Below are 23,511 nucleotides of genomic sequence, written 5' to 3'. Positions count from 1 at the left end.
CCCAAAATGAGTTTTTTTGAAATTGGAAAACAGGATGAAAAGTGAATGTCGAGCCATTTTGTATTCCCTGCAAGGATAAATCTTGATAAATGGAATTACATATTTAGACTACTCTTGAGAAAAAATGGGTCTCATCTTCCATATTACAGCCTTCTACGAGCAAATTAAATATAAACACCTTACTATACATTAAAGTCCCCATTTGTTGGGGAAAAGTACATTGATATAGTTTTTTATGGTTTTTAAGTGATATGAAATATTGACAAACTGCAGTTATTGCTTGTAACTTTGTGTTTAGAATAGATCCGTTTACAGTAAGGAACAACAAGTAAAGAATAATAAATATATGTATTTACAGAATAAGTGCTAATTGAAATAAAAATACCATAGGTTAGATTATTTAGACTCTCAGACACCCATTTGTTATTCTCTTCTTGTTCTGGAAAGAATATGAAAAAAAAAACTGACATTGACTGGAATTTGAAATGTGCATTTTTACTACCTTGAATTACAACCCTGCATGTATTTAGGTTACATATAAAATGTACTTGCTTGTCCCAGAAGCATTCCTGTAGCTTTAAAGAAATATATCAATATGTTAGTCCCACTAGGACCCAAATAAACAAGATTTGTTTTCTTTTTTTTTGTACATTGATTGAAGATAAAAAAGAAAGGAAAATTACTTTCAGTGCAGTATGTTGAGATGTGTAGCACAAATGCAGGCATATAAACACAAGGGACAGTTGGAAGTTTTTTTGGTTTTTTTTTTAAAGCTACTACTGAAGCAACTTCAAACAAATGAATTTATAGTCTTGGCAGACATATTTCAAACAAATTGCACATTCAGTACACATTCAGTATATTTCTAAAGAACAACCTGGAGGCTAAATCCACATCAGGTCAGTGGAATATCAGCTGATGTAGAAGCCATGAAAAGGTGAAAGGAGCAGACTGGATTGCCTATGACCCAGTCAGAAGAGGCAATTTGCCTGTGTCTGTAAATAATAAATGTTGTAACCTTACATATGCTGCTGTGAAGGAGTATATCGACACTGTGGAGATTGCACTTTTAGTTGCTGCCAGCTGCTCCTAAGTAGAGTAAAGATATTTGGAGTCTGGTGTGTTTTTCTTTTTTTTTTTATACAGTCTGCCACAACTCAAGCCTTGGAACATTCATCCATCCATCCATCCATCCATTTTCCATCATGCTTATTGCTGTTGGGGTCGTAAGGGATGCTGGTGCCTATCTCCCGCTGTCAATGGGCGAGAGGTGGGGTACACCCTGAACAAGTCGCCAGTCTATTGCAGGGTAACTCAGAGACAAACAGGACAAATAACCATCCACACACACACTCACGCCTAAGGACAATATAGAGAAGCCAATTGACATTGTTGGGATCTGGAGGCTTGTCCACTTTCTCCACCAGAGGGCGCCTGAGATCTTCCTCCTGAGGGCATGAGCTTACTTCTACACACCTGTTTCCTGTCTGCTCATCAGGAGACCTATTTAAGGAGGAGGAGGTTGACACTTCCCTGCCAGAGTGTTTGCCAGTAATGGTATAGCAAGACCTGAGCCAGCCTGCCTGATCTGAAACCCTGATTTTGTGAACCTCTCTGATCCTGTTTCTCTCTGCCTCACAGATCCTGACTTTTCTGGAAACCTGAAATCCTGGAGATAGAAATCTCTGTCTGGAATCTGCCTCCCTGCACTCCATTTCAGTCTCTGCCTCTGCCCTCAGCCCTCTGCCTGCCGACTAGCCTCTGGACCCTCAAGTTTCCCCCCCTGCTGATCAGATCCATCTCTGAGCAGGTATTTAACCCTGTCATCTGTAAACTGCCAGTTTCCTGGATCAACTCTAACTGCTCTGTCCTCCTCAGCGGTGTTCCTCCCGTGACCAGTCTGAAGAACCAAGAACCTGTGCATCGTTTACTTGTGAACATTGTCAAAATAAATCATTTAACTTTTTCCCTGTTTCTAAGAGTCATTACTGCATGTGGGTTAGACGCCTTGAACCCAACATGACAGACATAACATTTTTGGACTGTGGTAGGAAGCCAGAGTACCCGCAGAGAACCCACACATGTACAGGGAGAACATGCAAACTCAGGAAGCAAACCCAGGCCCTTCTTGCTGCAAGGCAGCAGTGCTACCCACTGCACCACTGTGCAGCCAGACTTGGAAAAATTAAGTCAACCTTCCCCACAACCATAGGCCATCATGACTACACCTGCCTCTGCTTTTTTACCATCCTACAGGGACGTCAACCCCACTTTTCCAGAAAATGGGAAATAGAGGCTCTTGTGAAGATGTCCTTTTGCAGTGTTCTTTAAAACTTTTATCAAACTCTTTTCTGGATGAATAGTGGAAGATTTCTTATATCTTGGGGCTATTACTGTACCTGGTAGAGCTTTAAAACTGGCTAAGGCTCATTTCCAGATCTACCCTAGTTTCTTTCATTTTATAAATGAATTTAAGACAACATTTAGCCAAGACACGCATGCAACATCTAATTCTAAAAAATAATAGAGACTAAGACATGGCCAGTCTCTGAGGTTTGAACAGATTTTTGCATTCAGACTGTGTATGAATGCAATATCATCTCACTTACCTACTCAAAGGTAAATACAGTTAATTTAAGAAATGTTTACATAATTCAAGACCATTTTTGCAGTTTTAAAGCTTATTTCTAATGTTGCACTTAAAACTAAATTCTTTGCGGGACAGCAGGGGCAAGTCCTCCATAGCTATCATACTCTCATCAGTGTGAGAGAGAAAGTGTAGGGTGTACAAAGTTGTTGGTGAAACCGACAAGCTTGAAAGGATTTCTATGTTGTCTGCTGGCTGAGGAAATGGCTGGTAAAGACAGATCATGTTTTGCATTCCCTCTGAGCTGAGGGAGGCTTCAGCTGTCGGGGTTGGGTTGACTTACCATGGCCCACTCAAGTCTTTTTGATAATGAAACCCAGCTCATCCCAGGCCAAGATTGCTGAAAATGCCAGGCATCTGATCATCCCCACTCAGCTGACTTGAACTAAGCCTTTTGACATCTCCAAATAGAAGTTGTGAATTAAGCTAGGAAGCACTGACCATCCTGGGTCTAGTCTGTCTTATTCGTATTCAGGATTTCTAGATTCTGCTTTGTTAAACATTAACGCCACTGTTTTTTTTTCTACTGGGCCTGTGAAAAGCTATGAAAAGTATATTTTGACATATAATGCTTTCCTGTAGGAGCCTGCCACCATTTTTAGCTGTAAATGTTTTCAGAAAAGTATACTGAACTCTTGATGCATAGCTAAATGTGTTTTTCATTCAGTTGTTTTATAGACAGCTGGAGAGACTTGCTGAGAAAGAGAGAGAGAGAGAGATAGAGAGAGAGAGAGAGAGAAGCTTTGCTGACCTTGTTTCATAGCCTGGAGACTAAGCTGTGAAATGAGCAGTTTTGTCTCTTGTTCTGCCATCACCCTGTCTCTCATCTCAAGTAAAGGTCACAGTAAAAGGCATCATGGAAAGAAAGGAAAGGAAGAGGAAAATTTGAAGGTGGGAACTTAAAAACAATTGTTTCCATTCTCTTAAAATTAATAAAAGCGTTTAGTCTTATTGCACTGGAAAGTTAAAAGTTTATCATAATGTTTTAAGTTGAAATACAGGTGTGACGAGGTTCTATTATTGGTCAAATACATAAATGACTGGCCAATGCTGGAGATAAGTTTTGTGATTTTTTATTTTTATTTATTTTTTTGCTTTCTGTGGGTGGAGCCTATAGCTTTAAAAGCAGGCCTCTGTTCCACAGGGAGTCAGTCTGTGGCTGGACTCCTGAGATGTCACACTGAAGGTGATGGATTCTGATTTTTGAAGGTACTGCTCTATTTCTGATTTTAACCTGCCTTGGACGTCCATGTAAATATTTTTGCACCAACCGTCTTTGTTCACCAGAAGAAAAAATAACTGAATAAAAAATCAATAAACTTATCTCCGGCACTGACCAGTCATTTATGTGTTCGACCAAGTCATAATAGAACCCCGTCACAACAGGTTCTATTTTTTTTTTGCTTATAATGACACATGGAATTTTTAAAAGGTTTAATGTACAGAACATGTGAAAACTAGACACATATGTCAGGCTGATCTACAAACCAGGTGCACATTTTATTGCATCTGTAATATCAGTAATATGAAAACAGTATGCAAAAATTTACTTTAATGTGTCCCTTAATGAGTATGCATACAATAATATTAATGACAAAAAAATGCTAAATACTTACAGGATGTGAAAATGTAAGGATTCACTTGGTATCTATCTTTAGCAGGTTTGAAAGTCAGATGCAAGTATTAAGACAAAACATGTCTGGACAGAACATACTAATGCATTGGAAACCAAACATTCATTCTGCAATTAAAACAAAATGAAAAACACCATGACATAACTCCATGGTTTGCTCCACCCCTCCACCAGCCAACCCTTTCAATGGTTCAAAAAAGAAAAGTAAATTACATATTGCAATAAAACTACAATTTACTTTAAATCACACAGCTACCACCTTAAAATTTTAATTATTTTAACTACAACTGTTTATTTTACGTAGTTAAATACAAACTTAAAGCTCCATCAGACCCATCCATCTTCTGCTTATTCTGTCATGGTGGTTCCAGTGCCTATCTCCAGCTGTCAAGGGGTTAGAGGCAAGGTACACCCTGGACAGGCAACACAGAGACAAAAAAGCATGCACACACACTCCGAAAGAAAATTTTGAGATGCCAAATAACCAAACAGTCATGTTTTTGGACCATGGAAGGAAGTACGAGTACCCGGAGAGAACCCATGCACGCACTGGGAGAACATGCAAACTCCATGCAGAAAGACCCCGAGCTGGGAATCATACCCGGAATCTTGTTGCTGCAAGGCAACAGTGCCACAAACTATCAATTCAATTAATTGTTTCATTATACCTGCTTCCCAGACCGTCTTTCAGATACTTTGGTGCAGGTTTTATGATTTTTATATTTAATGTTTTAACTTAATCTCTTATCTTTTTTTTTCAATCTTTGTTTCTAGCACTTCAAGATTCCCCCATTCATGCATGTGCCACTCCCAAATTGTGATTAGTCCACTCAATTCCTCTACTTAAATAAGAAGGACTTAACAATTTTCCATTTTCAGGCCTTCTTTATTTATGTCTATTGTCTCCTGGCTGTTGCCTTCCTCGTTTCTGCATTAAATCCTCCTTCACCATCATACGCCTCTTAACATCTGCTTACTGCCTCAGTCCTTTGCAAGAAAAAACCATGACATTAGGTCCAGACCATCAAAAGGATGTGTCTGATGATCCCCCATCAGATGAAGAAACACCAGCTTTTTTGTCTGCTCACAGTGTCTGAGCCCTCTCTTTTGGTATTAGCTCCTTGACATACAGTGACAGGTTGTGAGATCTTCTGTGTTCCTTTTCCAGAGGTTCTCTGTGTTTTTGCTCCCGAGGTTACCAGTTATCCTTTTTGTCAGGTTGTTGACTGTTCCCATGGTTCTTAGTGCTCCTGCTCTTGAGGTTCCCAGTGCTACTGCTCTTGAGGTTCTTATTGCTCAATCTTCTTAAGTTCTCTGTGATCCTGCTCTCTGTGCTAAAGATGAGTGCCTTTGTTCTACTGAAAGGCTATTTTGAGGTCTCCAGGCTACAATAGAGCATTTTCATTGTCTATATCTTAACAATCCTTTTTGATTTTCCTTCACCCAAGCTGCTTTGTGGTCTTTAGCGTTTACCAAAGCTCCTTTGTGGGTTCCTTGCAAGCTTGTCACTGGACCTTTTGATGGTTACTGAGTTGCCTCCATCAAACTCTTAAAAACTTGGCCTCCTTGAGACGGCATCCAAACCACCTGCCTGAACTTAGTGCCCACTGTGGACAACCTTTTGGTTGCCAACCTGAACTGAGTCCCAATAATAGTCATCCTCCTGGACAGGTGGAGATGTAATAAACATCAGAGCTTAAGACCCAATATTTGAGGCTAGACTGACAGTGGGGAAGACTCATAACATTTATTAAAAATAATAAACGTGGAGCTGTGGATCTGTAGGGGAGAGGCGGGGCACCACCCATCACTGGCACTCTGATTAGGGAGAGACACAGGTAAGTGACCATGATAATCTGAAGGAAAATTATTATCCATGTAGGTCACTTACCTTCTTTAACAGTTCAGAACAGGAATGTTCCGAGATCTGGGAGTCTGTAGCCAGGTCAGGGATTCCGATCAGAACAGGAAAAGATAGATCCAGGGTTCCAGGAATACACAGTGAGTTCAGGCAGGTTCTGGGTTCCAAGAGTACAACAGAGAGTTCTGGCAGAACGTTCAGATGGGAACAGGCAAGCTCAAGGGTTGAGTGGTAGGTCAACATATGATATCAGGAAAACTATGGAACATTGAAACTAGCTCTCTCCACTGAGCCAAAAGCAGGAACGCTCAGTGGATAAGAGACAAGAGATGATCAGGAACACTAAGACAATACTAAAAACACTCTCTCACATTGGCCTCTGAGAACGGGAACATGAACAAAAACATGTGCTATGAACTCAAAGTGTAACCCAAAACAAAGTCATCTCAGCAACGTCAATGATCTGGCCCCGACAGCTGGGCTGAGCTGTTTATAAATCAGCAGGAGCAGGTGGATAGATGAGTGATAATGGGTAACCTGGCAGAGTCAAGCAGGTGAGTGAAATGAGCAATTAGGTCAGCTATCAGTGTAATGATCATGACGGTAGGATTAGGTGGTCTACCTAGTATGTGGACTTGTTTTGATGGGATTTGTTTTATTGAAATGTACTTGTTTTAGGTTATTTATTATTACCAAAATTAAGTCTGTTTGTTAACTTACAGGGTTTTTTTTATTACTTTTTTAAAACTCTGCAGTATGCAGGCACTACAAAACAGCTATATAGTAAAGCTTGTTTATACAATCACAAAATTATGAGACTTAAGCCATACACTTTGAAATGTTTTTTGTTTGAAATAGTTTATCTACTACTACCAGTGTTGGGCACGTTACTTTGAAAAAGTAATTATTTATAGTTACTAGTTATTTCTCCCAAAAAGTAATTGAGTTAGTAACTGAGTTACTCTACAATAAAAGTAACTAGTTACTAGTAAAAGTAACTATTGCGTTACTTTTGCGAGTGTATCAAATTAATAACTGGGGATGTTTAATTCTGAAATCCTGTGTTTGGTTTGTTATAGATACTGCAACATGTAGCTATATCTATCTATCTATTCCATCCATCCATCCATCCATCCATCCATCCATCCATCCTTCCATCCATCCATCCATCCATCCATCCATCCATCCATCCATCCATCCATCCATCCATCCATCCATCCATCCATCCATCCATCCATCCATATTTCTCTCTTTCTCCATATAGGCTAATGATCATTCACGCTCTCCGTAGTTCCCCTGTGGCGCAAGCACAGGGCGGCTGTTACGCGCCTTTAGCGAGCATGCGCGTTTCCTGTCGCTTGCGCGGTGAATCGTGCCACTGCGCTGTGCAGAGATGCAGGGGAAACCGTATCTGATGGGGAAACGCAGCTCGACGTAACACCAGTATTTCCATCTGGAAAGCGCTGTTTTGCCGCTGGAGTCCTCCTCACTCTCCATCCTCCCCTCTCTCATGATGCGCACCTGAGTCCTATCATGAAAAAAGGTTAATTGTGCAACCTGAGTAACGTGCAATAACGGGGTGTCGGCAATTGTAACTGCGTTATAGTTACAGTAAGAGTAATCATTTTGATTACTCGTTACTAAAAAAAGGTAGCAGCGTTAGTAACGCCGTTACTTTCAACGCCGTTACTCCCATCACTGACTACTACTAACTTTCCTTTAAGTCTTCATAATAGTAGAGGCATAGCTGTGCTAAGGAATGTTTCATCTGGTTGCCTGACAGTATCTTATTAAATCTTCCTTATAGTGAGTGAACCTTCAAAGGTTCCTAAAGACCTGTGAAAGAAACAACAGACCAAACAAGGCTCTCTGTATTAATCTTCTTTTCTGAGTTGTTGTATATTCTTTTGATAAAGTTTAAATGTCTAATTGCAAAATCTTGACCCAAGAAAGAGAAATATGTTTGTTGGGAGAAAGATGGTCAATGCTAAGGTTGCACATTAATCATGTTTCAGACTGGGACTGATGTGTTATTTAGTTTTAATAAAAAAATAACACATAGGGCAATTCCAACAAGACATTCCTTTACTAGACCTTGTGCCTGGAACGGTTTGTGACAAAAACATTGTCTTGCATGCAATTTCCCCTCTGTGTTATGTTGCACTGGGCTAACATCCAGAATTCCAAATAGGGATACAGCTGACTAAAACTAAAATAATGGTGAAGGGATGACCTAGTTTTTTCACTGGAAAGCCAATTGTTTGTTTTCATGTTTCTGCTTTGTCATCAACAGTAATGCTTTTCAAATCTGTGCCAGAAAGGCAACAATTGGTCTGGAAGGCCCTGGGCTGACATAATAGGCAGAGAGACCCTGAACAGGGGCCTAGGCTGAGGGGCTATTTTGATGCCAGTCATTGCTTTGCACCGTTCAGTCTAGTATGAGACTGCTAAGGGTGAGCATCCAAGTTTTCTTACATTAAAGGTGCTGAAGGGGGGTCAAGCACTTCAGGGATACCATCAGCCCGGAGGAATCAGGCCAATATGTTCAAGAGCAGTTACCTGCACGAGGTCCGCAAGGAGAAATATGAGCGCTCAGATGTCTTTGATGAAACAGAGGACTCTGAAACCCCTGCAGGTATCTCAGCCATCCAGGGCTGGGAGAGCCTTCAGGAGCTCAATAGCCGCTTTGCCCGGTACATTAACAGGGCCCGAGTGCTTGAGCAGCGTAACGCTGTGTTCCGCAAGCAGCTAGAGACACTGCAGCGGATGGAGGAGACCAGTGGACTGGAGGAGACCTTCACAGAGCAGATTAAAATCAACACTCAGAGAATCAGAGAGCTGAGCTCTGACCATGCCAAACTGGAGCGGGAGCTGAGGGAGGCTTGCCGCATGCTGGATGACTTTACAAACAAGTAAGGAAGCGGACAGATGTCGATTTATGTATCGGTCAAGGGTGGAGCATAATTAAACAAATTATATCATATTTAGTGGGGAATGTGTGTACTGTGTAAATATACATACATATTTTTATTTTTTAGGGCTCTAAAGCTCCTTACCATCTAGAAGCTTATATGCTGATTATGCCATTATTCGCAGTAACTTTTTTAAAAATTCTCCAATATTTTCTGTTGAATCATAATCATTACCAGGAAAAAGATAATCACCATCAGGCAGATAATTTTATCAAGATTTAAAATTGCTTTTTTTTTCTGTTCAGGAGAAAATGCTATTTTTAATTTGGTTAGGTAAATAAATAAAAGACACTAACCTTTTCCAATAACATAACAAAAAAAACAACAAAAAAAACTAAATATAAACTTCTAAAACTCAATCTCCAATAAAGCACTCTTAACAATAGACACTGTATTATCCTCTGTAGCTCAGATTATATGACCAGAAAAAGAATGTTGTCATAAATAAATAAGTTATTCTGTTCAATTTGTAAGCTCAATCTGTTCAGACCCACCAATTAAAGATTATCTAAAATTGTTACTTGGCATTAGTTGATGAAGAAAATTTTAAAATTATATTTCTATTTTGCTTTAACATCTTGACAGAGGCTTAGGTCATTTCCTATCAGAAACAAATTCTTTGTCCGGAGTCTGTCAGGGTAATAAAACCTTTATTGGGCTTAAGAGGTTATTAAAAAGTGCAATACTGGGTTGACATGGAACAGAATAGAATAGAATAGAATAGAATAGAATAGAATAGAATAGAATAGAATAGAAAATTCCTTTATTTTCCCACAATGAGGAAATTGTGGTGTTACGGCAGCAGCAATAGCTTATAGCAGAAGTGGTTACACAAAGTGGACTTTAGAAAACTGTATAAAAATAAAAGTGACAGGATTAAGAAAATAAACATTAAAATACCGTAGGGGAGAGTGGGGTAAGATGAGCCATTTTTTACTTATGTTGTTCTGGACGTAAGGGAAAATGACACAGAAATAGAATGAAAACGTATTATTTTATTTTAGGATGTCTCCTATCAAAAGAAATTATCAGAATGCATCTCTGACAAAGCTGCCCAAAATAATGACTTCTCAAAAAAAGTTCTCCTGTGGCTCAACTTGCCCCAGGTAAGGGGTAAGTTGAACCAAGTAAGTGGGTAAATTGAGCCATCTTGGGGTAAAATGACCCTCTAGATTTTAAAATGTAAACATGGGCATATTGTGCTAACAAACAGTTTGAAAAGTTTTGAACAAACCACCGGTTAGTTTCAAAACCATTTACGGTAATCAAAAGAACTATTCAATATTCCAACTGTCAAGGTTGCGGAGGAACATGAACTGTTGCTCCCTCCTTGCAGTCCCTCTAACCTTTTGAGGTTGAGTTAGCTTCTTCAGCACATCACTCCGTGGGAAAGATGCCTCATCATTTTCCTTGAATGCAAAGGTGGGTTTCTTACTGCCAGTGATCCCTCGGATTCTTCTCAGAAATCTGGCACTCACTTCGTTTCCTGCAAGGCTGTCAACCAAGCCAATGTAATGGTGGCTTCTGCATTTGGATGCAAATTTTACGATGACAAAGTCACCAACTACCAGATCTGAGACATCTGGTTCACTTCTTTCATCGCTGGAACTCTTGTGCTCAGAAGTGTCTCCAAATGGGATGGCAACATCACTCTCCTCAGAGTTATTTTCTACTGCGATTTTCTTCTGGGTTTGTTTCCTCTTCAGCATTCCTTTCTCTGTTATGGTTCTTTCTGTTTTGCCTTTCTGTTTATTTTGCCTTTATTTATGGGCACTTTTGATTGCCTGCTTTTCAGGTGTATCAGTCAGGATTCTTGTCTTCACACGCTTTCGGTTTGTTTGTTTCCGGGGGTTCTGACTTCTGGGTAAGGGTAGAATGTCATTAGGAGACACATAACCAGCATGGTTGGGGTGTGAAATTGTGTCACTTGGTGAAGCACATGCATGTGCAGGGCCTGGTGAAGGTAGCTCAGCAGAAAGGGAAGTGAAACCACAGGTGCATCACCTGCAGTTGCAGGCTGCTGCTCCAGGTTCGGCCTGTCTGACACCATGGATGGCTCAAACTCTGCATCAGAAAAGATATCTCTGTTGTAAGGGAAAATCCCAGTGGATCTGAATCCAGAGGAGATATTTCGTGGTGCCATTGCTGACAGGAAAGCATCGCTCACACAGCCAGGGATTTGGTATATGCTGGCTGTTTTTCCTGGGTTGGACCTCATCCAACCATCGAGAGATCTGCAGTAATAGGTCTTAAATGGACCATACACGCACTTATCCAGAGGCTGCATGCAATGGGATGTGTGAGGTGGAATTGTGAGCATAACAATACCACCTGTTTTTGCTATCTTCAAAGCCTTCAGAGAAATGTGGGCTTCATGGTTATCCAAGATCAGCAGCAGTGGCAGGTCAGGGGAACACTTGGTCTGCTGAACCAGATGTTCAAGGAACTCAACGAAGGTGTCTTCATTGATCCAGCCTGATCTGGTGGAGGTACCAATTGACCCTGGTGGTGCTCCTGTAATGAAGTGGTCTTTGTATCTAACCCTTGGGAAGATAAACGTGGGTGGGACTGCATTACCAGTCGCATTGACTGCACAGACCACAGTCACTAGTTCGCCTCTTTCTGCAGATGTGATGGCACCCACTTGTTTCTTTCCTTTTTCGGTCACAACCTGCTTTGGTGTCTATACTGTTGTTACTCCTGTTTCGTCAACATTATATATCATGTTTGGAGGGAATTTATGCCTGTAAATGCTTCTTTATGTATCTCCTCAATGTTGACCTGTCAATATTTCTCTCTTTTGCCACTGATCTAATGGACTTTCCAGCCTTGACATCATTGGCTGCTCTTTCCAGCGCTTCAAGGGGTGTTGAGCCCCAGTTTGTTTTTCTCTTGTAGGTTCTTGGCATGATCCCTGTTCTACAATAGGAAACATTTGACAAATCAGTTGAGTATACTCAAAGAAATACTATTTTATAGTAGTAAAGAGTGCTTGCCTTGTGGTGGGGTAAGTTGAACCATTTGCTCAATTTACCCCATAGCCTTTGGCTCACTTTGCCCCATAGCCACCATTTTGGAAAAAATGTGCTAGCTTAGAAATTCAGGCTAATCTTTAGTGAAGTTATTCACATGATTTTATACGTAAGAAAATCAGCAACAAGTATAATATATAATTTTAGACCCAGATAAATTTGCTTTGATATAACAGTCATTTTACCTGATATGCTGTAAATTTACTTAAACAAGCAAAAAACAGTTTCTTGTGTAAAAAAGTACTTACCCCTTCTCCCATGTGCTTGTCTTTATCGCAGCAAGATGGAAATGATTGGTGCTTCCTGAATTTATGGTCACATGACAAAACATGTGAACGGTTATCTAGATACAAGGGGTGGGTCAACTTACCCACTGGCTCATCTTACCCCACTCTCCCCTACTGGACCGTGTGTTAGTCTATATATGGAGAATAAATATCAGGAGAATTAGCATGCTGTAAATATGTTTTTTTATATATTCTTTCATAAAGATGCATAAAAAAACACATTAATTTGTCAAGAGCCACATTTAACCTAGAGAATATAATGCTGTTTTAAAGTTTTAAACTGATGTTAAGAGAAAAACATCAAAGCAGTACAGTACCTTCACAGTCTTTCTCTAAAGAAATTAATGTTATTCCCCTAATTCATTTTCAATAAAGTTTCGTACATAAGTACCAAGTGGAACAACCATAATAGTGTGTTTGTGAAAGTAAAATCTGTTGGGCTATATTCTAGCTCCAGGATATCTATTCCCAGAGCTATATTGGTAAAACAGGAAACAAAGAAAAAAAGAGATATTAAAATGGTAATAAACCATCACCTTTTATCTTTAAAGGAATTTTATTTGAGCAGTCTTAATTTAACTGTTTTATAAATTAAATAGAATTTAGATGAATATTCCTATTTTTGTTTTTTTTAGATACAAAAGTGAATGTGAATACCAAGAGCGTCTGCGTGACACTTTGGAACAGTTAAACAAGGTAATACATCCTATCAAATTGTATAGAAAATATTAAAAGAAATGAAATTTTTTGCTAGCGCAAACTTTAAAATAAGACTGTTAATAGAAGAATGTTGTGGCACAGTATGAATATAGATTCCTCCATCCATCCATCTTCTCCTGCTTATTCCACCATGGTCGATTCATGTTCTTTTTTTCTCATCTTGTTTCTTCTCTCTTTCCTTCTGTTCTCCCATGTCCCCGCAGGAGGCTGACAGTGCTCTGCTAAAGAATCTGGAATATCAAATCCAGTCTCAGTTCCTTCAGGATGACATCAATTCCACTAGAGATAGACATAAGAAGGTCAGTCTTCCTGTTAACCCTCAGCTGTGAATTCATGCAAATGCGATTCGAACTTCACACAATGAGCTTAAAGTAGCATAATTTGATCATGCTGTGCGGTCCACATTTACTGCTGATGAAAAATTACTAATTACAGCACGCTGAATGCTTGAGGTGCCTCCATAGGAGTGCAGTGTGACCTATTTTCAAAAAAATTGAGCTAATAAGATTTGACCAATTGGGAGCAGAGATATGCTCTATACACATGTGTTTTTAATAGAACAATAACCTTTTAGGACCCTTAGCTCACACCATCATAAGGTATAGAAAATAAGAGATCCAAAATAACCTAATCTGCTGTGATACACTAGAATGTGGTAATTTAAATTATATCAAAGGTGTAGAGGAGGATTTTCCATGAATTTTTTAAAAGACCTGCCCACTCCACTTAAAAAAAAATACACATTCAAAACCCAATACCAGCTCCCGAGAGGAAACGATTATTAAGCGTGTGCAAGAGCATGCACAGGCCCATTTCGCCTGGTTACTTCTCTGTTTAACAGTTACTGTTCCCATAGCTCATACAAGCTTAATGTGCAACAACAGCCGCTCTAACCCCTTAATCTCTCAATCACTATTCAGAGCAGGGACTATATAGTGGACTTTATAGTAAACTCAATTAACTGACCGTTCGGACAGATTCACTGCTTTTTATTCCCCGTTGGTCACATAACTCTGCCTCCACCGTGCGTTGTTTTTTGTTATAATTTAGGGTGGCAACATAGTATGGCGACAGTGGGCACCTGTGACAGCAAATCCCATAATGCTTTGCGAGGAGAGCTCTCAGCGCAAAGCATTCCCAGATATATCCGCCTCTTCTGAGGCCTTTCTTTTCTTCTCATACACTGTGTAGACATTTTTTCTCTCACGATTCTCGGCCATTTTCAAAGAACCGCAGTGAGGCGAGCTTCAATGCCTGAAACTGTAGTTCACCACACATATACGGCTGAAAGTGCGCATGCACAGAAAAAGACTGGGGACAAGCATGTAGGACGGGCAAATGTAAACATCACCAGAATGATTGACAATTAGGAGGCCTATTTATTTGGATGATCCACCCAGAAAAACAAAATTCTCCACTACACCTTTAAGAGACAGGCTTATTTCATATGTTAAACATTACTTGATGTATCACAAAACTCCCTTTGTAATTTTATACTTAAAGTCACAGAAACACATTTAAAGTGATGTGAACCTAAAAATTAATCGCTTTTCTTAACCCCCTAAATCGGTTGCTGGCGCTATCTGTAGCAGTCTTTCAGAGAAAGATAAGAGTCCTGCCCTGGAGATTAAATATTAACTTATCTTTTCAAAATAGATTAAAAAAAAATGTTAAAACTTAATTGTAGGCAATAAAGCAAATGGTGCTCATACTAGTGTTTCTTTGGCCAGTCTTAGTCTCATTTCTTAAATAGGCAAGAGGAACTGTCTTCCTCCTCTTGGGAAATGCATTGTGCACATCCTGGGGGAAGCATCTTGGCTGCATCCCAAACAAAAAAGCATTTAATCTTTTAAAGTATCTAATATATTTTTTCTTTTTTTTTTTTTACTTTGTCTACACCTAAGCTCTAGATGATCCCAGGATTGTGTTATAGCAGATAACGTACCATGGTTATAAATAAAATAAAATAAAAACTCATTGCAAATTGCCTTAAAATTACTGAAGGTTTTAACTTCTTGGAATAAAGTTGACATTGTGTGTAATAAAATTGCGTAAATGATTTAAATAATAAAAGGAAATAATCTGTTAAAAAAAAAACACACCTATCTGCCCCCAAACTGTTTGTCACATTTAGTTCTCATCATTCTGTAGCAGAGCAAGTAGCACATGGAGCACAGAGATGAAGCTGGGAACAATGCCAAAAAAAGGACTTATTCCCACATATTCTAGGTATGCGTCAGTGAGGCGGAAAAAAAGTTGTGAAGTGATTTTGTTTCCTGGGTTTTGAATACAGTTCAAGCACCCAAGACGTCAACTGCTAAGTCACTCAACAAACTCTTTTCTGGCTTGGTATCCAGTTTTTTTCTATAACCCATGATATTTTGAGTGATTCCCAGGCTACCATGTTAAGATATCAACAATTGTTTTCTCAAAGAGAAATTCCAGACAAGAAGACTGCGGGAAAATCAAATAGAACATTTAAAAGAAAATAATGATTGCTGGTAGTCTTTTGGGATTAACTTTAAATGGCCTCTGATTAGGGAAGCATCCATGCCTCTTCTGTAACTGCTCATCCTTTCAGGGTCATTGGGGCTATGTACAAGCAAGAACCCACCCATGCATGTCGGGACAATACAAATTGCAAAAGGACCCCAGAAAGACTGTACAATATATCCTACATTAAATAATCCATGTGCAATATTTATATCAAAAAGTACTGTAGGATTTGCAATAATAATTGGATATATGTATATAGTCCAAAAGGTATAAACTTTCATTTTCATTATAATGAAAGGCACTTTGATGTGAATGATGTTTTAATCGAAAAATATCCTGTTGTCACATTGCAAGACTTTCTAATATCCTGGGCCCCAGGCTGGTATTGAAGCCTACGACCTTATTGTTTTGTGGTAATATTCCTAACATTAACAAAAGGGATGTAAACAAATAATCAATTTAAGATTAAATAGTAATTAATGGTTTATTAGATTCAAATTGGTTCCATCCAATTTGATCATGTCTACTTAAGAAATAATTTCTTATAGGGTTGTAGTGTTGAGACCATCAAGAAGAGGGCACTGCAGTCCATTTTTAAGAAGTGCCTGACAGGTATAAGTAATGCTAGAGCAAAGGCATCAGGCATGCATGAAGAGAAACATAAATCTATCTACCCTAGAATCTGGTCTGGAATTATTTAATAGTGACAGGAATGTAGCATCTACTCTCTGTGGTTCTTTTTTTAAACACTCAATAAAATTATCAAGTTAACCCCTAAATATGTTCCAATTTAGCCATATTGCAAGGCAGAGCAGCATATAATTCACTGCTGTACCCAGAAGGCGAGGATATGGTGGTGGAAAGTTCTAATAATATAACATGGAGTTATACATTAACATTCCTCTGGGAAAAACATGAACCATCCATTTAGAAGGCTCTCCCAAGAATGATTATTTAACGTATTATTTCCTCAGGGATGACATTTTTTTCATTTTTTAAATCATACCAATGCTACTAATCATTCTTTCTTAATTGGTGGTCAGGTATGCAGGATTTTATATTTCATATTTAGATTTTTATGGTCAAACCGTCTGTGGTTCCACATCTTAGGGGACAAGACAAATGTAAACAATAAATTTTGTTCACTGCTAACGTAACTTCAAAACTACACTTCCCTCCATCTCATTAGCTAGCAAAAAAGCTTCACTTTAACTTTCTCTATCTTAAAGAATTCATCACCCAATAGAATAGAATACAATAGAATAGAATAGAAAATCCCTTTACTGCCCCACAGTTGTAAAATTGTGAAGAGGAGCCATTATAATGTAGCTTTATTTGAGCAGGTTGTTTTACAGATAATATAAAATGGGAGCATGTGAAAATGCATTTTTACTGACTACAATGCAATTACAATTTTACAGGTTTATACAAAGACAGTGCTTTTAATATGAGATTTAACACCTCTTAAATAGAGGTGAATCTAAATCAGGCACACATATTTCATGCAAAAAACAAAGGAATATCAACACTTTATCCAGTTAATTTTCATTATTCCAATTTATGTGTTGTTTATACTTTTAACCTCAGCAGAAACACATAGGTTAACTCTTTGTCCAGTAACTTACATTTCAACAAACAGTAATATTCAAAAAAATGCACATACCACTTTGTATCTGTATATGATACATAAAAAAACACAGTTACTTCAGTATACTGACTAAATAAGTATTGCCTTTTGAGAGCCAAAACAGGTGCTAGGGAAAGATCTGCTTCAGCGTTTGCACCCGTTTGCTTTTTGTGAAGAAGGTTGGTGAGAATCCTGTAGTGAATAAAATGAAAAAAAAAAAAGCAATAGCCATCACAGGCACTCACAGAGGGACATGTACCGAGAAAAAAAAAAAAAAAAAAGAAGAAGAAAAAGAAAATGCTCCTTTGTGTCGCAGTAAAAGCTGGAAGCTCCAAAACAAAGGCAAAAAAATGCTGAGCCCTTAGAAAATGTCTAGAATATTACATGCATCATTTGTGTCTTCAAAAGACATCCCTGTTTTCACAATTTCTCTGTTTTTCTGTCCGTTGTAGTTGTTTGATAATTAATTAATCCATGACTACAGGGTTCACATAGCATATAAAAGGGCACTGCTGCTTCTGGGTAATGTGGAAACGAATTGGTGGAGTCATTTTTTATGGGAATATAGCACTCAGGCTGCTGAGTTTTAAAGTAATCCTCAAGATAAAAGTTATACAAGCCAATCTTTTTCTCACTCTAAGGTCGCAATGGTATGAATGATTATATTTAGAAAATCCTTTTTTTTTCAGCAGAACTACTGGGTTGTATGGCTGAGCTAAAAAAAAAGGCTTTTGGCATAATGAAATTCAACTTTTCAAATCCTCAAGAAGGTCTGAGTAGATGCACAATCAGCCTAAAGAAAATTATAAGATTATTTGACAAATTCTTATTGAGTTGAATGACTTCATTTTTCCTTTTTTGTCCACATCTTCATTCACACAGAACCTTGCAGAGATCCAAACCTATGTAAACATTTTGCAACAAATAAATCAGACACTTCCTCTTGTTCCTAATGTGTCAGCTGGCATCTCTGAGGTAAGGTCACTATGTTGTCATCATATGTGTTTGTGTGTGTGCGTGTGTGTGTGTGTGTGTGTGTGTGTGTGTGTGTGTGTGTGTGTGTGTGCGTGCTCTTGCTTGGGTAGGAGGATGGTTGCATGTGTGTCAGCCCTGCCACGTGTAAGCAGCTGATGAGGTTACTAGCTCCTCAGTTAAATTGGTTTCCTGTCCATCCATTTGTCTGTGAGTACTGCAGTAGTGTGACTGTTTCTGCATGCTCTGTGAGGAAGAACATGCATTGTAAGCATCAAGACACCTGTAAAGATGAGTAATTTTAAAAGTGTCAGGACACATAATTAGGTAAAGGCTGCAGGAAAGACAGTGCATTCTAATTTTCTAGTAATGGTGCCACAGTGGCTGCTATTTGAATATCACATATTAGAGATTTATTTGTTTAAATGTTTCTTAGAGGCAGCACTGCTTTCTCATGCAGACATTGTTTAATTGGTTAAGTCTCCATTGGCAATGGGATGAGAGTTACATTTTTCTTTTCTAGTTTACTGCACTTCTGTATTCAAGATTGATACAGCCACCTTAAAATCTCCAATGTGTTTATGACATTTGTAAAGTCCCTCCCCTGTAATGATGACCAATATATATATATATATATATATATATATATATATATATATATATATATATATATATATATATATATATATTTCATCATCATTTGGTAATATGAAAGTTATCTTATTTCTCAGACCACCAAGAGAATAATGTTGTGGCACATATTAACATAGAAGTTGGAAAAAGCTCTGTACATGCAAATTAATTCAGTTGTTTTAAACTAGAGTAAAAAGGCGATAACCAGCAACCTTTTGTTGGAAATGTTTGAAAATATAAAATTTCCTTGAAATCAGGTCATTTCAATTCTCTCTGGCTAGAGTTAGTCCATCCAGACCAACGGTCTAGTGGTCTCTGCCATATTCACTTTCTCTTTTTAAATTTTTTCTTCTGAGGAAAGGGGTCACCAAAAATATTAGAATTTGTCACCTATCTGTTTTTGCATTTCACAGATTTCTTATTCTGTTGCAGTAAATTGCTCTATAGTAATTACTTCTGTAATGTGATCTTAAAACAGTGATTAGCTCGTATCAGGAAGGGGTTTGCATTTTGTCTCTGGAATATCCAGCCTTTAATGTTTAGCCGTTATTGATTTGTGTTAAATGTGTAAAGGAGCAGGAGAAGCTTCTTGCCCAAAGGAAGTTACCTGGGCTGCAGACTCAACTGGAGGAGTACAAGAGCGCCCTCTGTCAGCTGCAAGTCCAAAAGCAACGCCTACAGAGTGAGGTAATACAACCAAGACAATAGGATATTTTACTGTAACCACAGGTGCTCAATGAGTGAGAAAGCCTCCTGTCGTATAGTTGGGCTCTTTTTTAAAAAAAATATTTAATTAATTTGATTCTCTCACTGATTGTAAGCCAAACACCAGAACTAAAATGTATATTTTGCAGACAAAAGGCCAGAAGGAAAATAGGTACCACAGCTTTCATTTTCAAAAACCTGATTCCAATTGACTTTTTGTTTTTGTTTTTTCTCAAAAAGCATAAAAGATATGTTGCTGAATCTTAAAACAACAGATTATTGTATCAAATACCGTAAGTGTTTAACTTTTTGCTAATGTTTCTCAATGTATTTCAGGCTAATTAAAATATTTTAACGGATGCTTTCTTGTTTATTTGGGCAGTTGAAGCTCAAAATTCCATAACATATTTGTTGGAAATGTAGTGGAAAGGTTTAAGATCTTAAATGGGCTCTGATCTTATTCAAGGCAATGTTCACTCTGCTGGCAAACCCAGATCTGATCTTTTTGCCAGTGTTCAACTCATTTCTGACTATATCACGGCAGTCAGAGAAGCCCAATTCCAATACATCTTACAGTTTTATAAAACATCTGTAGGCTGCTTTGATGTCCTAAACTGTTCAAGAGTGATCTGAAAGTGGTCACATTTAATTAGTAGCATGAAAGACCTTCCCAAAAAGGTTTGATTTAAGCAAAACTTGCTGTGTGGACTTAGCCTTAGTTTTTATATTTTTAAAAATTACTCAGTGTCCGCAAGGATCACTCCAGATCGCATTAATGTGACTTTTGTAAATGATCCCATACTTCACATTTTTCTAATTTGATGTTTAAGATATTTTTAAAATGGATATTTATCAAACATATGTAAGCATCCCTGCAGGTGTCACATATTTATCCTTTCTTTAAATTAGTACTTATCTGAACTGTTGTTATTGTATTAATCATTAGTTTACTACTTATATGCGTAAAATAATTATTATGACAGAACTAAGAAGTTTTGAACTGTTAATCTTAATAATGTTGTTAATTTATGTGAATACATTATCTATGAATGCTTTATCTTCTCAGACTGCAATGCTGGAGCAAACCATAAAAAGCACGCAGGAGAATTATGATGATGAGATCCAGGGATACAATGAGAAAATTGAATCCCTGCGGAAGCAGATTGAGGAAGCAGAGAAATCACTGGAAAAGTACACTAGTGAATGTCGTCACCTAGCCATGTATCAGACTTCTCTAGAGAATGAGCTGGAGCGATACAAGAGGATCATTGAGAATGAGGATAACAGGTAGGCCAGTTTCTTTTGACTTCAAGAACACAAAAATAAAAATTCCTAAACAAATAAATGAATAAAAGCAGTTGCCTCATCACAGATTTCTTCAGTTGAATTTTAAGTGGTAGTATTGTATTGATCCGAGATTACTTTACAACTTCAAAACCTTAATAATCAAATTTATGTATACCAGAAAATGTCTGGTCATCAGTTAAAAACCCTTAACTCAAATGTGATTTGGTTATTCAGCACTTATTTGAACACTGATTGATACAAGTAGATGTTGTTGACTTTAAACTTGAGATTTTTGCTCACAAATCATCCAGTGCGAAATTCATGTCAAGTTGCTGCAATCAAATTAAAACAACGAACATAATTAGACAAAAAATCACATACTGTTCAAGGTAATTATATGTATTACTGAATGATGATGTATCCACCAGCAGATGGCGCTGTGACATAAGAGATATTTTTGTATTCCACATTGCATTTTTTATTATTTATTTTTATATATTCTTTCTCTTTTTTTAGCTCTTTGCTCTTTTTTATTTTAAGAAATGTCAGATATTCATTTCTCAGAATGGGAAAACCTTTGATTAAATTGCTGTTGTCTGGCTAATGCTGCCAATGTGGCCATTGGTGCCTTGTCTTCTTTTCTTTTTCCAACCTGCAGGTTGAATTCTGCCATAATTGGCACTCCAATTACCCTGTTTACCACTAATTATCGCTACACTCACACACCCAGCGCATCCAGCAGGGGGAGAGGTAAGGACATTATCAACATATCACAGATGTTTTTTTGTTGTTGTTTATTAAGGTCATTCTGAAATGTATGGTCGGCTGCCATGATATAGACTAGAAAATACTATACAAAATTAGGCATACAAAGGGAGCTTCTTTGAATGATTATCAGTCAATGAGGTCCATCCACTTGACTTGTTTTCATTTGTGCTTAGATATCACCCAGGCTATCCAAGATATTACAAACATGAAGCCCAGACAGAAGATTCTGGCTAAAAAGGTTTTGAAGAAGAAAGAGCTGACCCCAAAAGATGTCATAGAAAGTGGGCAGGAGGAGAGAAATGTTGGAGAGGGTGAAGATGAAGAATCTAAGGAGGTCTCATTTGGGGAAGTGCATGAGGATAAGGTAAAAGAAGAAGAGAAGAGGCTTGTGTTCACTGGAGTGTCTCCACAGGATGTCCCAGATGGAGCTCAGATAAGCAAAGCCTTTGACACTCTTTGCAATATTGTCAGAGACAGAATGAGAAAGTACAAGAGGTCTGAGCCAATCGCTGATTTCTACACCAAAGGTCGCTATGTCCTTGTTACTGGCGATGGCAGCTACTTGGATCCTTGCTTCTATACCTCCACTCCATCAGCTGGCCGCATCTTTGTCACTATCAGAGATGGAATGATGTATCCTTATGAGCCTCATGGACGCAGAACACCTTCTCCTCCACCCTCTCTGCCCATGGTAGACCCCAGGCCTCCTAGTCCCACCCTACCCCCTAATCATGGAGAAGATAACATCAGTGGAAAAGCTAAAGACGGAAGAGGAAAGGGTAAATTCAATAACGGAGAGCCCTCCTCAAAAGACCCAAACCCATTGTCTCCACCATCTGACCCAAACCCCCAAGATCCCACCCCTGGGAACAACAGGTCCAAAAAAAATGGAGATAACAAAGGTCCAACTCCAAAGCCTGCACCTCGTGGTACTAGCACTTCTAGTTCAGGTTCCAGCACCACCAGTTCTGGAAGCTACACCCCAGACACCATGAGCTATGAAAAGGTGGAGGTATTGGAGTCTGTGGAAAAGTTCTCGAATGATCGCAAAGTCAGAGGTTATGAGGAAACATCCATGGTGGTGGAGACCATGATTGAAAAGTCTAGCAAGAAGAAACACTGAAACAATCCATCAATTTCTTTCTAATACAAATGGTCAAGGTCCTTAAATGAAAGGGCAATGTTTATAAAAGTTAATCAGATAAACTAAATGTAATACAATTTAGCAGTCTCTTTAGGAGACCTATTCTGCATGAATACTAAAGTCCTGATATCCCACTTGCCTGCATCCATTTTCTTGAAGTCTCTGCTCCTGGGTTCTGAATGCTCTTAACCTGTGCTTGACTTGCACCCATTAGATACATCATTTATTGTCTGAAAACTTTGGACTAGAATAACAGCTCTTTGCCACCTAAAAAGAAAAAAGTGAATGATTAAAACAAAAAAAAGTAAAAAAGTTGTGCCACCCTTTAGATTTTTTCTTGTAACTCCAGTTTTTCCATTTTAGGTCAATTGTTTAATTGGATTCCACTTACTGCCCTCAGCATCATTTTGCTGTGCATTATTTGTTTTGGTATATATTGATATATAATAAAATAATTAAACCTTAACACAAGTTTTGCTCTTCTCCTTTCAAGATAAATGAAACAATTCCAGAAAACACTCCTTTGAACAAAAGTAAAATCACAGGTTAGAAGGTAAAAGATGTCAAACAATGGGCAATGCAAATTTTCTCCTTTTCCTTTCTTATGAAGAATAAGCCTTATTTTTGTTTTTTAGTAAGTGATTCTAAAGGGCCTCACCTGGGCTTACTAATTAGTAACTGGATTAAGGTTTTGTTTTACATTTGTCAAATTAGCATTAATAATGTA

The 23,511-nt window shown here is 38.2% G+C and overlaps 1 protein-coding gene across 1 annotated transcript; it reads left to right on the top strand.

The window, feature by feature from the left end:
* Positions 1 to 8,516: 8,516 nt before the first annotated feature.
* On the top strand, positions 8,517 to 23,247 carry LOC119790855 (filensin). The gene is made up of 8 exons (XM_038296588.1): positions 8,517 to 9,053; positions 13,068 to 13,128; positions 13,356 to 13,451; positions 18,158 to 18,250; positions 19,454 to 19,567; positions 20,652 to 20,872; positions 21,531 to 21,622; positions 21,814 to 23,247. Exons 1-8 carry the CDS (start codon positions 8,683 to 8,685, stop codon positions 22,761 to 22,763), a joined length of 1,998 nt encoding a protein of 665 aa, XP_038152516.1. The 5' UTR covers positions 8,517 to 8,682; the 3' UTR covers positions 22,764 to 23,247.
* Positions 23,248 to 23,511: the final 264 nt, after the last annotated feature.

Source organism: Cyprinodon tularosa, unplaced genomic scaffold, assembly GCF_016077235.1.
Source record: "Cyprinodon tularosa strain WSP-4 unplaced genomic scaffold, ASM1607723v1 ctg372, whole genome shotgun sequence".
Classification (NCBI taxonomy): Eukaryota; Metazoa; Chordata; class Actinopteri; order Cyprinodontiformes; family Cyprinodontidae; genus Cyprinodon; species Cyprinodon tularosa.
This window is presented reverse-complemented; position numbering and strand designations above follow the sequence as displayed.